The 17,106-nt window shown below is 45.7% G+C and overlaps 1 protein-coding gene and 1 non-coding gene across 3 annotated transcripts in view; one reads left to right on the forward strand and one right to left on the reverse strand.

The window, feature by feature from the left end:
* The first annotated feature begins 3,509 nt into the window (after window positions 1-3,509).
* Window positions 3,510-17,106, forward strand: part of GABRR2 (gamma-aminobutyric acid type A receptor subunit rho2) — a 41,771-nt gene continuing 28,174 nt past the window's right edge. Inside the window, exons 1-2 of one of the 2 annotated variants that reach the window (XM_019442837.2) lie at window positions 3,510-3,810; window positions 11,839-11,945. In XM_019442837.2, coding sequence (XP_019298382.1) covers window positions 3,623-3,810; window positions 11,839-11,945 — 295 coding nt within the window. In that variant the 5' untranslated portion in view covers window positions 3,510-3,622. Of the gene's footprint in view, window positions 3,811-11,838; window positions 11,946-17,106 lie in introns of those variants that run through there. The other variant, XM_019442838.2, reaches the window with a different exon arrangement.
* LOC128777896 (small nucleolar RNA SNORD116) lies at window positions 15,162-15,250 on the reverse strand. The gene has a single exon (XR_008423201.1). It is a non-coding gene; the product is annotated as a small nucleolar RNA SNORD116 (small nucleolar RNA).

A 17,106-nucleotide genomic window follows, 5' to 3' on the forward strand; every position in this document is an offset into this window, starting at 1 on the left:
ACCTTAGCGTTAAGAGAAAAACTGTAAGATTATTAAAGTAAAACATACTAAATCTTCATGACATGGGTAAGGCAGTGGTTTCTTAGATACAAGACCAAAATCACAAGCAACCAAAGAAAAAAATATTTCATCAAAATAAACTTTTTGTGTTTCAAAGAACATTAATAATGTGAAAAGAAAGGAGTACTTGGTGGATCAGTTGGTGAGGCATCCAACTCTTGATTTTGGGTCAGGTTACAATCTCGTGGTTTGTGGGACTGAGACCCACATCCGGCTCTGCACGGACAGTACGGAGCCTGCTTGGGATTCTCTCTCTCCCTTTCTTCTCCTCTCCTGCTTGCATGTACTCTCTCTCTCTCTCTCTCTCTCAAAACAGATAAAAGTGAAAAGATAACACTGAATGGGAGAAAATATTTGCAGATAATATATCTGATAAGAGACTTGTATCTAGAATATCTAGAGAACTCATATAACTCAATAAAAAAAAAAAAAAAAAGAAATAACCTGATTGAGAAATGGCAAAGGATTTGAATAGACATTTGTACAAAGAAGATACACAAATGACCAATAAACATGGAAAGACGCTCAACATCAGTCATGAGGGAAATGCACATCAGAAGTACAGTAAGCTGCTTCACACCCAGTATGATGGCTAGAGTAAAAAAGTGAGGAATTGGAGAAATTGGAGTTCTTATCCATTACTTGTGGGAGTGCAAAATGGGGCAGCCCCTTTGAAAAACTTGTAGTTCCTCAAAAGTTAAGCAGAGTTACCATATGACCCAGCCATTCCACTCCCAGGTATATTGCCAAGAGAAATAAAAACATGTTCACACAAACTTGTACATAAATATTCATAGCATTATTGTTAGTAGCCCCAAACTGGAAACCCAAAAGCCCATTGACTGAAGAATGGATAAACAAGATGTGTTCTGTCTCTACAATGGAATGTTATTTGGCAATAAAGAGGAATGAAGTTATACATACTGCAACATGGATGAGTCTTGAAAACATCATGCAAGAAAGGAAGAATGGAAGGGAAAGAGGAAGGAAGGAAGGAAGGAAGGAAGGAAGGAAGGAAGGAAGGAGAGAAGAAGAGAAAGAAAAGAAAGAAAAAGAAAGGAAGAAAGAAGACAACATGCTGAGTGAAGCCAGACACACAAGGCTACATATTGTATAATTACATTTATATGAAATGTTCAGATTAGGCAAATCCACAGAGACAGAAAGTAGATTGGTGATTGCCAAGGGCTGAAGGGAAGTGAAGGGAAGGAGGAGGTATGAGGTTTGTTTGGGAGGAGATGAAAATGTTCTAAAATTAGATAGTGGTGATGGTTGCACAACTCTGAACATACTAAAAACCACAGTTTTAAGAGGTAAATTCATGACGTGAATGATATTTCAGTAAAGCCATTATTTAAAAAGTTACACTTATCTCCAACTGAGTTTTTCTCCATACTGTGATCACAATAATTGAACTACTGAAAATAAGAAAGATTAAAAAAAAATGATAGGACCTAACATTGTATTCAAATGTATCCAAAACAAAACAAATATTTCTTGAAAACCAACAATATCTATGAACAATTCTAGGGTTCCAGCCAGTCCTTTTATAGGCCTGTTTCAAATGGAAGAGAGGAAAAGAGTGATCTTTCGAACAAAATCTACAGAAAAGAACTTTAATGGGTCTCATCCCTTTCCCACTAAATCTTCAGGAGCAATGTGACTTTTTAAACAAATTACCTGGATAATTCTGAGAAGTGGCCAGATTTGGGAATCACTGAATTAGTCCCCATACTGAATTATTCCCACTCCCAAATTCCTGTTTAACTCCTGTAATTTGGCTTCCTGCCACATCTTTGAACTGAAACTACAGTTAATCGAAGTTTGGAGATCCAGCTGAAGCTGTTTTCTGCCTTCACTTCCTCACATCACTCAAACCAGAAACTCCTTTGGTTTTCATAGTCACCCTCTATGCTTTTGTTCGGGCTTCCCATCCATCCATTCGAAGTATAGGTTCCAGTGCACCTGGCTGACTCAATCGGTAGGACATGCAACTCTTGATCTTGGGGTTGTGGGTTGGAGCCCCACATTGGCTATAGAGAGTACTTAAAATAAAATCTTAAAAAAAAAAAAGTATAGATTCTCAAGGTTCTACACTTACACTGGGACTTCTATTTTCCTGGAAGATCTCATCCTTTCTTGTGGTTAAACTACCACCATACACTGAAGGCTCCAAATCTATTTCTCCAGTCCAGACCTTTCTCCCGAGCTCCAGGCTTCTTTATACTCCAGCTGCCAGATCGGGCATCTGGAAGTCCCATGATACCTCACACTCCACAAGTCAAAAATCTACGTCCTCTCCCCCCAAATTTGTCTACCTCTAATGGATATCGGTTAATGGTGGTACCATCCACCAGTCCTACCTCCAAACTAGAATTGTAGATAACACTGTTGACTTCTATCACCTCCCATTCTGTTCAGTCAGCAAATGTATTCTACTTCAGAAATAACTTGACCATCTCATTCTTCTGTCCTCTTCCCTCCTCTTCTTTCATCTTCCCTTCCATTAGGGCAAGACCTCACCCTCCTTTGTTATTACAACTTCTCTGATCCAACTGATCCCAGTTAGGAATTCCTTAAAAAAATAAAGTGGATCATGTCACCCCACTTTGCTTAGAGAATCAAAAGAACTTCTTTTGATTCCTTCTTACATAATAAAACCCCAATTCTGTTTCAGTTCTGGCTACTGTTCTTCCTGACCTCCAACCTCATCTCCCTATGTCTCTACCACACTAAACTCCTCTCCATCTTGAACACAGCAGGCAAGCAATAAGTAGTCTTTAAGCATTTTATTCCTTTCAGTAGATTAAATATAACCACATACATCTTTACACTTCTAGTGTTCATAATTCCATATCCCAGGATAGGAATCAAGCCTAATTTATGATGAAATTATACATTTTAAGATTGAAGACCAAAATTAATCTGATGCTCGTGATCGGAAGAAGAGCTTACATAATCATGAATTCCCCTTTGGTGTACGAGTTCCTTCAAAATCAAATGTCTTTTCACTGAAAAAAAGATGTGTATGTGGGAGGAAAGCAAGCATCCGTGGCCATAGACAAAGCATGAGTTCTTAGATGGAGAAATAAAGCAACCTTGTGAAAACAGGTCATTTGTGTGTTTACTCAGCATTTCCTAAGCACATTCATGCACTCATCTTGTCCATCAGGTCTTTCCTGCAAATCCACTCAGAATCCAAGCTGTCTCCCTGGTGGATGTGACAGACTGGTTTTATGCAGCCAGAGGGAAGGATTAATGATCTCAGCAAAGAGCTGGCATATTCAAGAGGTTTAAAAAATTTTTTACGTAACAGTTTTAGCCAAAGCTGCTCTCGGACTCAGCGGCAGCAGAATTTCACAGGAGGACAAACTTGTTGACTAATGGCCAATCATTAGGCAGCAGGGAGGGCAAAGCCTTGGTGTTTGTGTCACGCCTGAGGGGTGGGAGGTGGGGTGGGTCAAGCTTCACTATCAAATACTGAATCGGAAAAATCAGTCTGGCCAGTCATGCCCTCGCAGCCCCTCGGAGAAGTACCATCACAAAGCGACAGACTGAATCAATGGTTCAGCCCAGGGGGGTCTGCCCCGCTGCAGGTTACTGGCGAGCAGCTTCTGGTATCGTAGACAGTCACAGAATGCCTTATTTCACAAGACTCATTTTGTTCTTGTTTTGCCTGGTGGCTCTTGTGGAGAGCAGAAAGCCCAAGAGGAGGAGATGGACAGGGCAGCTGGAAATGCCCAAGCCAAGGTAAAGTCGTGGGGGGGAGAGGGGGGAGGGAGGTCACTTGCAGCAGCAGCAGCCGCATAGTGGGATGGCTCCCAGGAGGGCCAGGGGTTACCTCGTTTCTATTAATCTATTTCCAGCCGGAGGTAGACAGGGCCACCACCTCACTGAAAACAGCCTCTCTCGGGGTACAAATATGCTATAGTGTCACAAGCCACGAAAGAGCAAAGCTAGACTGGGTCGAGCATTTTCTTCTAGTACCTGTGTTCTGCCCAAGCATTTTGACTTAAGGCAGGTAGTTGAAGATTTTGTGGGTCAAATATCCTGTACTTCTCCGATTGTGCTGCTTTGTTTCTCAGGATTACATCCTGTAGGGACCATAGGTGGTCTGCTGAGTGATTGCACTCAAGTACTTTGGAGAGGGGCCTGTATATAGGAATTTAGTTTGAACTACTAAGAAAACATTGTAAATGGAAATTGTCCCCTTTAAATTATTTGATTGGGGGGCACCTGGGAGGGTGCAGCCGGTTAAGTGTCCAACTCTTGATCTTGGCACGGTCATGATCTCACAGTTCATGGGTTCAAGCTCCACACTGGGCTCTGTGCTGATGGTGCTGAGCCTGCTTGGGATTCTGTCTCCCCTTCTCTCTAGCCCTCCCCCGCTTGTGCTCTTTCTCTTTCAAACTAAATAAACATTAAAAAAAAAAAAGTATTTGGGAACAACTTTATAATGGTATCGGGTTTCATTTCACTGTTTTGAATCTTCAAAAGGTATTTGAAATTTGCTAGGTTATCAGGAATACATGTGTGGACAACAGGAATTGCCATTTCACGATGTAATGGAAACATTTCCAAGATACTGGTGAGGCAATCAAAATCATTACATTACAAATCAAAGTTCCCTATTAAGTTTGTTTGAACTGATGTACAAAAAATGATACTCCAGGCCTGATGTAGACATGACTATTCAGAAGAAAAGAGCAAGCAGCTAAGATATAAACACCACATGTGAGATGCTACACCTGTTTTCCATTCTACTAAGCGTTATGTAAACTAGTGATTATGAATATAAAATAATATCTTGAGACACAGTTTCTAGGTCACTGGTTTTTATTTTTAATTAGGCACTGCTATCGTTGACAATTTTTTGAAATTGTACCTATATGTATATTTACTTATAAATTATATACACGTACTGTTATAAGCATATATACTAAAGTAAAATGATTGCTTCCTTATTTTTAGATAAAAACTGTCAGTAAGAGTTACAATCTCTATCTTCTGTGTCCCAGCGGACCATCTTAAACACCCCAGGGGTGTGCTGGCTTTGGAGACTGCTCCCTGGGGGATATATGTGCTCTGCAGGGCCTGATGCTACCCAGGTAGAAAGCAAACAGATAAAACTTGTCCATGATGCTGGGAAAGAGGCACTGCTCTGGAAGTCTTGCCCTGGTTATCTTGCCAGGATCACAGGCTTTTGGACTGGAAGGAACCTCAGGGGTCACGTGAGCCAGCAATTATTCTGCGTTCTAATTCTGTGACATGTGAATAGGTATTGTGTGAAAGGGGGCCTCAGGGTCAAAGAAACTTGGGAAGCTCTGGTTCAGACGATTTTAAACAGATGTCTCTATAGCAGAGCTTCTAGAACATTTATTATGCAAATAGACATTCTGAATCTTGAAGGGGAAAATAAATTATGCAGTTTCTCAAAAAAACAAAACAAAACAAAACAAAACAAAAAACCAACCCACTTTTTTGGACTATCTTGTGGGAGTCATAGTTTACAGAGCACATATTGGGAAGCACGGACTCATTTACGGATGCTGAAAAGTCAGCTCTCAGGCATGGGTAATTCACACAGCTGGCTAGTGACTCCACAGGACTAGAATGTAGGTTTCCTGATTTACCCAGCCTGGAGGAAAAGCATTATATGGAATGGTCTATTCCCTAAGAATGGTGCTAGGGTTCAGCACAAGCCCCTCAGGGATCCTCAGGGATCCTACTCAGCAGCCTGGGCTGTCACATCTGTCACTCCCCAGAAGACCCGCAGTCATTCCCAGACACCTGCATGCGCTTGGGGACAGATTGAATCTGACCCTTAGGGGTAAGGGGAGTTTCTTCAAATCCATCCCATGAGATACTAAGGTGGAAGAAAAGATGAATGTACACATTGAACAAATATAAAATAATTATTGCAGAGGGGCTGGGAAAAAAGATAGAGAAAATGTCATATCAGGAAACATGGTTCTAGGCCTTTCTAAATTTTTTTTAATGTTTATTTATTTTTGAGAGAGAGAGAGAACGAGAGCAAAAGCCCTGTGCTGACAGCAGAGAGCCTGATGTGGGGCTTGAACTCATGAACCACATCATGACCTGAGCCAAAGTTGGATACTTAACTGACTGAGCCACCCAAGAGCCCCAAAATGACCTGAAACTTTACTGCACTTATCTCTGTAGGGTCACTTCTTTTCTTTGAAGTCCTGTGTCCCCCACCCTGCAACCCCACACGGTCATACACACACATACCACATACCATACATAGGATTTTACACAGTGTCACACACACCACATGTACATGGTCTCACACACACAATCATCCCTTCACATGTAAGATATATGGTCACATTCACACATACAATCACACACACCCCTACACACTGCTGTTAGGATCTCTTCTAACCTATATACCTTCCATATCACTGTGGCCAAGGCACCCTTACAAAACAATTATTCTGCTCAGGAGCTACCTTTTCAAAAACTTCTGGCTTTCTGATCCTTTGTGTCCCTGTTTATTGAATTGCTGCCACCCGAACCTGTTTTCTCTTAGCTATTTGATTTGTTCTCTTCTCCCTGCCTTTCAGCCTCCCAGCTTTCTCCCAACTCCTCCCTGCGTGCTACCTAAGTTGGCCACCTGACCACATGATTGCTTTCCTACAGGAGAGGCCCTTTTCCCCGGAGATCTGAAAATGCACCTCGCTCTAGGCTCTGAGGTCTGGGCTCTCCCTGGATAACACTCTCTGGTTCCTCCTGGTCCCAGAGCTGGGGGGCCCCTTCCATATTTCCTCTCCTATTTGCTGCCCCCCTTGGTACTGCCTGCCCTTGGCTGTCCTTCTCTTGGTCTGCATCGTGGCTCAAGTTCTGCTGGGCCCAGGAGCAGTTTTGCTTTCCTCCTGCCCAGTGACCTTCATCCTCCCCAGAGGCCTGGGAAGGAAGTGGTGCCAGGAAGTCAGGGAATCCAGGTTCAGGCCCTGGTTCTGTGGCTCTCTGGCCATGGCCGTGTTTCCCAATCTTTCTGAACCTCATTTTTCCCACTGAAAAGGGGTGATTTTGAGACCTTCCCCACTGGGATGATGGGGTAACTAGAGCTCGGGGTCTGCACAGAGAGGGGGTGATTCATACAGGCGTAGTCATTTTGACTGCAATTATTGTTACCAAATAAACTTCAACACAGTGGCGCTAGCCCTGCTTCTTGAAGGTGTAGCGAGCACATCATTCTTCTCTCCCCACCCAAGGCTGGTTTGAGGTCCTGTGGAGGTTCTGGCTGCCCCATATGGGGCTGGGACTCAGGGTATGACCCCTGGAGTCTGAAGTCTTCGGTCCAAGGCATCCAGGCTCTGAAAGGATGAATTGAGGGCATCTGGCTCACACAAATAGCTCAAGGCTGGAGATGCTAGTGGCCTGACTTATCAAATAACTGGTTCCTTAAAAAAAAAAAAAAAAAAAAAAAAAGACTCAACAATGGCATAGGCATTCCAGTCTCCTCTGTCCTGCCAGGGTGCTGGAGTTCTGGGACTTCTGTTCCCTAATCCGCCTCTCTAAATGGAAATGGAAACTGTTGGCCAGCAGGGATTTGCTCCATGTGAGACAGAGGGGTAGTGTGCCCGTTGCACTCACAATTTAATGTCTGTGATCTGCTAACCCCTTCGGCTGAGCTCTTCCTCTACCTTTCTGGGGTGTCTTTTCTGGGGTGTCGAATGTGGCCTGTCACACAGTTGCTGAGCAGGCACTGGGCCCGGTGCCTCTTGACTTCTGGAGCCAGGCTTGGGGCAGAGACTGTGAGAGTGGAAGCTCCATGGAGGCACTCTGACGGTGACCACCATGCTTCAAGGGGACTGAACTGGGTTCCATATTCCAGCTTCCAGGAGGAAGACTTCTCTCCAATTGGCTTGTCTAAAAGCAACTCTGATCATGGCTTCTTCCTCCAACTGCTTACCTTCCGTGTTTTCCTGTTGCCTTTGGATAAAGACAAAATTCTTAACGTGATCTTCAAGGCTCTGCCCGGCCTGGTCCCTAAGGTGCCCCTGCAGCCCCACTCTGTCCATTTCAGTGCCTCGCCCTTCTCTTTCCCTTTTATTGAATGCCCACTCCTCTTTCAGCCACTCCTCTTTTCACGTCAAAACTGGTGTGTCTTAAACCAAACTATGGGTGTGTTGAATTTATTTCATATTTATTTATTTTGACAGGGAGAGAGACAGAGAGAGAGAAACAGAGAGTGCAAGCAGGGAAGGGGCAAAGAGAGGGGGAGAGAGAGAATCCCAAGCAGGATCTGTACTGTCAGCACAGAGCCCGATGTGGGGCTTGAACCCATGAACTGTGAGATCATGACCTGAGCAGAAGCCAAGAATCGGACGCTTAACTGACTGAGCCACCCAGGCTCCCCATGAGTATGTTGAGTTTCAGTGCCTACAGGATAGCCACTGGGGATAATTAGACAGTTGGATAAAAGGTCTAGAGCAGGGGGTACAGATTTAGGAATCCTCAACATGTTAATGACAATTGAAGCCACAGCTATAGGCGAGCCTGCCAAACAGGGTGTAGAGGGAGAAGAGAGGGCAGCTGGGACAGGGCTCTGGGGACACTAGCAGTTAAGGGATGGGCTGAGGACGAGGGGGAGACTGCAGTGGAGATTGAGAAGGAACCGTCAGAGTGATAGGAGGAGAACCCAATGCCGGGTCCGGAAAGACCAGGTTTCTAGCAGAGGCATGGCCCTCCGTGTGGCAGAGTAGCCAGCACCCAGCAAGAGTGCCTGCAGGGCCTCGGGTCAAGCACAAGTGGGGCAGGGCGGACTTGAGTGAGGGGTGGCAGCAGCAGGTGACACACAGCTCTCTGTGTGGAGGATCATTTATTAGGAGGGGGAAAGAGTTTTATTTTAAAGAAAAAGTTTAAAGATGAATATAACTGCCACACCTGTACTGCTGCCACTGTTTAATACATTTTGCACGAGAAGGACGTGCGGTCTAGACAGATACTCTGCTTAGGGGTCAAGGTGGGAGAGACTTGAACCCGGTTTGAAGGCTGACGAGAATAAGCCATGGACGAGGGAGATGCTGAGGAAGTTGGGGCGAGGGTGATTGAGGGCAGAGGTCAAGGGCTCTGGGAAGAGGGTCAGGCACCTCTGCCCAACCCCCAAGTATTCTAAGAACCTATGAGTGAAAATACTACTACTGCTCCTGCTCCCGAGTTGCCCCCTCCCTGTTTTCACCTTCTCCCTGAGAAGCTCCAGGTGGACTTCAGAGAATAGTTGGGAGGTCTGGAGCTCCAGGTGGCTCCTGGGCTGTAAGGTGGGAAGCCCCAGCTTATAGGGGAATCTGCTTCTTGGGTGGGGAGGGAAGTCGGGGCAGACTAACCTTTAGGCCAGCACTGCAGAATAAAATTTTTTGAGACCGAGGAAAAGTTATAGATCTGGACTATCCAATATAGTAACCACCAGCCTCATGTGGCTATTAAGCACCTAAGTATGACTAGTAGAACTAAAGAACTGAACATTAATTTTATTTCATTGTAATTGACTTAAACAGCCACATGTGGCTAGTGGCTAGTGGCTACTTTATCGATCAGCCCAGCTTTAGAACTCCATCAAGTTGCACTATCTGGGCAGAGCTGATAGAGAATGAAAGTTAATGAGGATTTCACAGAAAGATGTGTCAAAGAACAGAACCTCAAAAGAGGAAACATGTTACTTCCCTCTTATAGAGTTTAAACAGGAAATATGCCTATTTCTCTAAAAAACATGAAGTGTGATAAGAATACTGAGAATAAAATAAGGATGTATATATAAATGAACAACAAACATTCAAAACAAAATCCCTTCATTTACTTCTAAAATCCTTAAATATCCTACACATAACGCTGACTTCTTATAAGGCTGTTTAGTTTCTTCTGTCAAGAATTAGATCTCACAAACTTACAAGAAGACCACGGGGGAAGGGGAAAAAATAGTTTCAGAGAGGGAGGCAAACCATAAGGGACTCTTGAATATAGAGAACGAACTGAAGGTTGATGGTGAGAAGAGGGGAGAGGGGAAAATGGGTGATGGGCGATGAGGAGGGTACTTGTTGGGATGAGCACTGGATGTTGTATGTAAGTGATAAATCATGGGAATCTACTCCCGAAGCCGAGAGCACACTGTATACACTGTATGTTAGCTGACTTGACAATAAATTATATTTAAAAAATAAAAATAAAAAACATTCATAGAAAAAAAAAAAGGAATTAGATCTCACATCTTGTTAGACCCAAATCCATCCATCCTTCTTTCCTTCCTTCCTCCCTCCCTTCCTTCCTCTCTCCCTCCCCTACTCTCTCCTTTTTTTAAAATCTTAGAATTCTTTTTTTTTAACTCTTTTAAAAAATGTTTATTGGGGCGCCTGGGTGGCTCAGTCGGTTAAGCGTCCGACTTTGGCTCAGGTCATGATCTCGCGGTCCGTGGGTTTGAGCCCCGCGTCAGGCTCTGTGCTGACAGCTCGGAGCCTGGAGCCTGTTTCAGATTCTGTGTCTCCCTCTTTCTCTGATCCTCCCCTGTTCATGCTCTCTCTCTCTCTGGCTCAAAAATAAATAAACATTAAAAAAAACTTTTTTTTAATGTTTATTTACTTTGAGAGAGAAAGAGAGCAGGGGAGGGGCAGAGAGAGAGGGAGAGAGAAAATCCCAAGCAGGCTCTGTGCCATCAGCACAGAGCCCAATGTGGGGTTTGCACTCATGAACCATGAGATCATGACCTGAACCAAAATCAAGAGTCAGATGCTTAACCGACTGAGCCCCCAGGCACCCCCATCACAAAACCAGTATTATAGTAACATAAGAGAAATGTTTAAAAAGAAATATATATATATATATAATCCTCCACCATTCAACCCAACTGCTGTCATCCAATCATTACCTTACGAAGGCTCTGCAAGGGTCTGGTTCTCAGGACTGACTATGAGGGCCTGGGGAGGACAGGGTGGGTCAGGAGGGGGGTGTGTGTGTGTAGCCTTTGGTGGATGGAGAAGAGATGTCTAACAGGTAGCTCCTATAGGGAGTAATCTCCCCATATGCCTTTGTGGGTCATTGGCTGGGGTGGGTAGGCAAGGTGCACGGGGGCTGGAGGGGCAGGCTTAGCTCGCTTCTCCTTAGGTGATCCACTTCAGGAGGAGCCCTGTGGCAGCGGGAGGGAGTCAGATCCGCTGCCGGAGGTTTGGCTCCGCAGAAGCACAGAGTTGGGTGTTTGCGCGGAGCGAGCAAGTTCCCTGGCAGGAACTGGTTCCCTTTGGGATTTTGGCTGGGGGATGGGCGAGGGAGATGGCGCTGGCGCCTTTGTTCCCCGCCAAGCTGAGCTCTGCCGTCCGGGGGCTCAGCAGCTCTCCCTCCCTTTGTCCTCCAGCCTTCCCGCTTTCCGAGCAGAGCTGTTAACTTATGACCTCCCAGACGCTAAGTCGCGCTTGCTGTCAGAACACAGTCCGTCCGGCCCCTCCGCTTTTGCCAGCCAGACTCGGGGGCTCTGCTTGGCCGGCGAGCCGCCCCTCCGCCCCGGCTCCCTCCCGCCAGTCCGTGGAGCGCGCACCGCCTCGCCGCCCTTCCTACCCTCTTCCCTGGGCCTCTAGTCTGCGCTTGACTCCAGAGACTCCCTTCTGCTAATCCTCTGGCGGTTTTCTGGGTTCTTTAGGCAGGTGTAGGTGGAATCTAAGTGATCGGCCGGACGCGCTGTGAGCCCCGCGTCCTCCTACGCCGCCATCTTCACAATACTCCGCCTTTGTGGGTCATTGGGAAAACATCTCTTGCTTGTCTTTGCAGTCACCTATATAAGAAGAACCTCGACGTGACCAAAATCCACAAGGGAAAACCTCAGCCACTTCTTAGAGTGGAGGACCATGATTTCTCCATGAGGCCCGCCTTTGGAGGTAGGACTGAGTCCCCAGGGGCTGCCTGCTGCCCTGTCCTGTTCCCTCAGGCACAACCCTCCCTCGGGGCCCCAGTTTTCCCACTCACAGTCAGATAAGCCCAAATCGGCTTCCGAAGTCTCTCATTTCCTCAAGGAGAGAAGAGTTGGAAGGAAATGAGCTAAGAAGGGTGTTGGCTGAAGTGTTGCTAATGGTTAAGATGTCTACGACCAGAGTGGACCTGCCTTGCTGCTGCCAGCTTTCTTTTCCTAAAACATGAGCCAGCCTGGAGCGTCTGGACACAAAATGGCTCCCCTGGGTCAGCCACCATTCCCAGTGATTAGCTGGGAATTTGGGGTTTTGAGGGCCACCTGCCTTTCAATGCAGCAACAACAATTTAACCCATGATGAGTCCCCTCATAAACTTGGCCCCTAAGGAGCTTTGCTGCTTTGCAGTCAGGGACGGGTGGCCAGGCTGGTGGCCGTCCTTTCTTTCCAGGAATTGGAGAAACGCCACAGGAAGGCCAGGAAAGGAGCCATCTGCTCTCAACAGGTGGGGAGTGGGGTAAGAATAGCAGAATGTGCAAGATGTGCCCCGCCAGCCAACCCCCCCCCCCCACTCCCCGCAACTTGTATACTTGGGAAACTGAGCTCTGGTGCATTTCAGCCAACAGGTACTGGCCAAGGCAGACCTGGGCAAGCTGGCTTCCCTTTCCGTTTATCTCCATTTCCAGATCTTCTCTTAGGGCCCTGGGGCTGTAGGGGTGACCTGCAGGCAAGTCACAGATCCTCTCTGAGCCTCTGTTTGCTGGTTTGCAAAATGGGAATTGTAATCCCTACATCTGGGGTTGTTGTCAGGATTAAAGGAGATAATGTATGTAAAGCCCTTGACACATAAGGATTCAAGTCCCTTTAGAAAAACCCAGCTGTCAGGCCTGCCTCTTGTGTGACTGTTATGGGATTAGACATTAATTCATCCCAGGGGCCTTTGCATTTTAAAAGGCCGCAAAGCCTCTCAGTTCCCTGAGCTCTGACACCTGCAGAGCAGGAAGAGAAAAGTAGGAGGCAGATTATGGTCCCATGTGCCTTCTTCCTGCCCAGGAATGTTGTTCATCACTGGCTCAGGTCAGGAGGTTACCAGCTCCCCCAGGGCTCACCATGATAATGCCCACAAGGAATTTTATGAAAATAAAGTTTTCCTAAATAAGCCACTCTAAAATAGCTGTATCTGCTCCAAGAGGTCTAAGTGAGACATTCCTGTCACAAGGAAGATCCACCTTGCCTTTCTGGTAGAGTGTCAGTTAAGTGGCTAGGACAACAATACACAATGGCATTAATGACAGCACTTTGATACTGGTTTTTCTGCACCAGGGACCATTCTAATCAAGGTATGTACATACAGGATCTTATTTCAGTCCTCAGGACAGCTCTGTGATGTAGATACTATCATTTTTCCCAGATGGGGAAACTGAGGCCTAGAGAGGTGAACTCACTGGGTCAGGTCACACTCCTGCTGAGGTTAGGCCCTCCCTCCTGGCAGAGTGTCTTTTCTTGTACTTTCTACTTGTATGTCCCTCAATGCAGGGCTGACATACCCATCAGGCAGAGTAGGCATAGTGTTAAAGGATCACAATGATATTCTTAGGGACCCCTGAAAATATTTTAATGTACTTAAACACTTTTCTTCTTTTAATGTTTTGTTTTTGAGAGACAGAAAGAGAGCACGAGTGGGGGAGGGGCAGAGAGAGAGAGAGAGAGAGAGAGAGAGAGAGAGAGAACCCAAGCAGGCTCCAGGCTCCCATCTGTCAGCACAGAGCCTGACACAAGGCTCAAACCCACAAACCATGAGATCATGACCTGAGCCAAAGTCAGACGCTTACCCCACTGAGCTGCCCAGGTGCCCCTAATGACTCTTATCATCTGTAACCTCTGGGAGTATCTGAACAAGGGCTAGACCCAAGAAGCTTTCCCTGCAGGTACTCCTGAGGGTCTCCATTCCATCCAGCACCCTATCCTTGGGCAGGGGACACTGCCCAGGTGGCAGGCAGATCTCTGAGGAAGGAGACTGGCAGACATAGGTGACTATGCAAGTAACAGACTCTGTGCAAGTAACTCCTTACTTGTTGGCAGTCCTGTGCCAGGAGCCTGGTAAGAAGCAGAGCCTGGGCCCAACCTGCCCTCATGCTCGCCCCTCCTGACTCCCTTCCCGGCTTAGCACCCACGCATACTAAGCAGGTCATTTGAACAAAGATGTTGTGAAGTTATGTCTTATTCCTGTCCTCTCTTCCTATTTTATTTCTATAAGAGGGGCTTCCTGAGGACTGATGTTTAAAAGTAGTTGATAAAGAAGAATTTATCTGAGGCTAGATACCCCATGGTGACCTTTTCGGCCTGGAAAGAGAACAGATTAAAAAATCTAGCAGCTTCCTAATAATCCCAGGGATCAGTTGAAACAAAAATACCGTGCCTAAGCTCCCAGCTGCCTGATTCAGTAGTGCGTCCTGGTTAGAGGAAACTCCAAAGACCTGGGGTGTCTCCTCCATTTGTTAGGAGATATGCTGCAATGCAGGTTTTTTTAATATTTAGTTTTTAAGAAATTGTGGTAAAATACATATAACATAAAATTGACTATGTTAACCATTTGTAACTGTACAGGTCAGTGGCATAGTTATACAACCATCACCCCCACCCATCTCCAGAATGTTTTCATCTTCCCAAACTGAAACCCTGTCCCCATTAAAAAGTCAACTCCAGCTCTTTCCTTTTTCCCCAGCCCCTGGCAACCACCATTCTACATTCTGTCTCTAGGAATCTGACCACTCTCGGTACCTCGTGTAGGTGGAATCATACCGTTTTTGACTGGCTTTTGTGACAGGCTTATTTTGTTTATTTTTATTTACTTATTTATCTTTGTTATAGCACAATTTGTATATTTCAAGAAGACAAAAAATTAGTATCGTTTACAGTATCTTAAGATAAATTGCCTTCGAATGGGAGCTTCCTTCCCAGTACTTTGAGGTCTACAAGGCACATCTAGAAAATTTACTTGTGTGGAAACTGAGGACTGCTTAAATTGAATGGCAGGGAGGGAGAGGGCCTGTGGTTTTTCTTTTTGATTAATTGCTGTAACACTGTCCTTTGGGCGACTGAGGGAGTCTCATGTTTTCTTTAGACATCATTAGGCCCCAGAGCTCTTGCAGGACAACTTTGACGCCGTATGAATTCTGCCATCTTGCCAGCACTGATGAGACTGACGGTAGTGAGTTCTCACTCAAGTTTGTGCAGCTTTAAAAGAATGCAGTTGAGGAGGGAGTCATCATCAATCTGGCTTATTTCTTTTAACATAATGTCCTCAAGCTTCACCCATGTTGTAACATAGATCAGCATTCCCTTCCTTTTTAATAATATTCCACTGAATGCATAGATCACGTTTGGTTTATCCATTCATCTGTTAGTGGACATTGGGTTGTTTCCACCCTTAGGAAATTATGAATTATGCTTCCATGGACATAGGTGTACAGATACCTGTTTGAGATCCTGATTTTAATTCTTTGGGGTATATTCAGAAGTGGAATTGCTGGATCATAGGGTAGTTCAGTTTAATTTTTTGAGGAACCTCCACACTTTCTTCTACAGCAGCTGTACTTTTTACATTCCCACTAGCACAATGTTGATATTTAATGCAAATTGTATACAGGGGAGGTATAGGAGGGATGGAGTGTCATCATCCTACTGTGGGTAAGAAAAGAAAAGCAGCTCAGGGGCTGAGGTGTGCTCTCCTTGCCCTGCCACATGCCAGCCTAGAATTCTGAGGAGTCTGAGAGTTCTGAAGTTGGACTTAACCTTCAGGATTGTCGTGAAGGTGCATTTATCAAAGAGGTAGGATAGGCTATCTGTAATTTTGCAGTATCTTTGCTTGATTTATAACCTTCAGATACACATATGGCATATGGGTCTCTGGTTGTGCTCTTGCCTAGAGGTTGACCCGCAAATGTTGTTGCTGTCCATAGACGTCACCTCCTGGCACCTGGCACCAGGGAGGAGAGTGGGCCCAGAAGGGCAAACCTCGAGGTCAGCACTGGGTGGGTTGAGACTGAGTGACTCAGAGAGACCCGAAGACTGAACCCAGCCTTTGACCAGGGGCAGGTTGGGACACCATCTGGGCCAAAAACACCTTCCCCATATCAGTTTCTAGAACAGAACACTTCCTGTGTTAAATCCACACAGCAAAGGGCTGAATTCAGCAGAGAAGGTATGCAGCATTGGCTCATATGTTTCCTTGAGGTAACTGCAAACCCAATGTGTCCAGCTTCACTTCATGAGCCTGCCGATTTTCTGTCTGCTTTTTCTTGGGCAACTCAGGCTGGAAGGTTTTGAGCTGGGCTGGGTTTGCCCTCCTTCTCCTCCAAGTCAACCAGCTTGAATCAATTCACCCATTAAACTCTCACTCAGATCTGCCCCCTCCTTCCCCTCCCTCATCCCCTTACACCACCCATTCTCAATATGCTCTTGGGAGGTGAAAAAAGTCTCAGACGTTATTGTGGTTTGTGGCCCTCCAAAACTCAGTCCTCCCTGACAAAGTCTTTTTCCTTAGTATTTTATTTAAATTAAAATTAATTAAAACCTTAAATTCCACTAGAATTTTCACTTTAGGGGGCAACAAAGGTGAGAAGTTTGGAAGTACTGCTTACAGCAACACCGTGGTTCCCACCCCACTTACGGCCAGGTTCACCTCCTGGAAACATCGCTTCCATGTGCTGCTCCCTCAGAAACTGCAGGCTCCCCATATTCTTCAAGAGGAAATGCAGCCCCTGCTTCTCCCTGCTGGGTCCCAAGACCTCCACAGTCTTCTCCCTGCTACCCCTGACGAGGACTCTTCCCTGCTAGAACGCTTTCTGTCCCTGCACACCCGTGCTTGTTTCTGCCTATGAGCATCTGTTCCCAACGCCCCTGCTCCATGTTGCCCTGCTTCATCCATCTATCCAGAACCCACTTTAACTCCTCTCCTCTAACATGTGGCATCTCTCGGCTATTTTGACTATATGACCTTCTGATTTGAAATAACTGCACAGATTCATTCTTTCCCTCACAAGACTGCCCCTCCACTTCAGGCACCAAACGCAAGTCGTCCCCAAGTCACCTGCACTTGTCTGACTTGGCTACAAAATCAGGAGTTCCCACA

This window comes from Panthera pardus, unplaced genomic scaffold (assembly GCF_024362965.1).
Source record: "Panthera pardus isolate Hobbes unplaced genomic scaffold, ASM2436296v1 HiC_scaffold_17, whole genome shotgun sequence".
Lineage (NCBI taxonomy): Eukaryota > Metazoa > Chordata > Mammalia > Carnivora > Felidae > Panthera > Panthera pardus.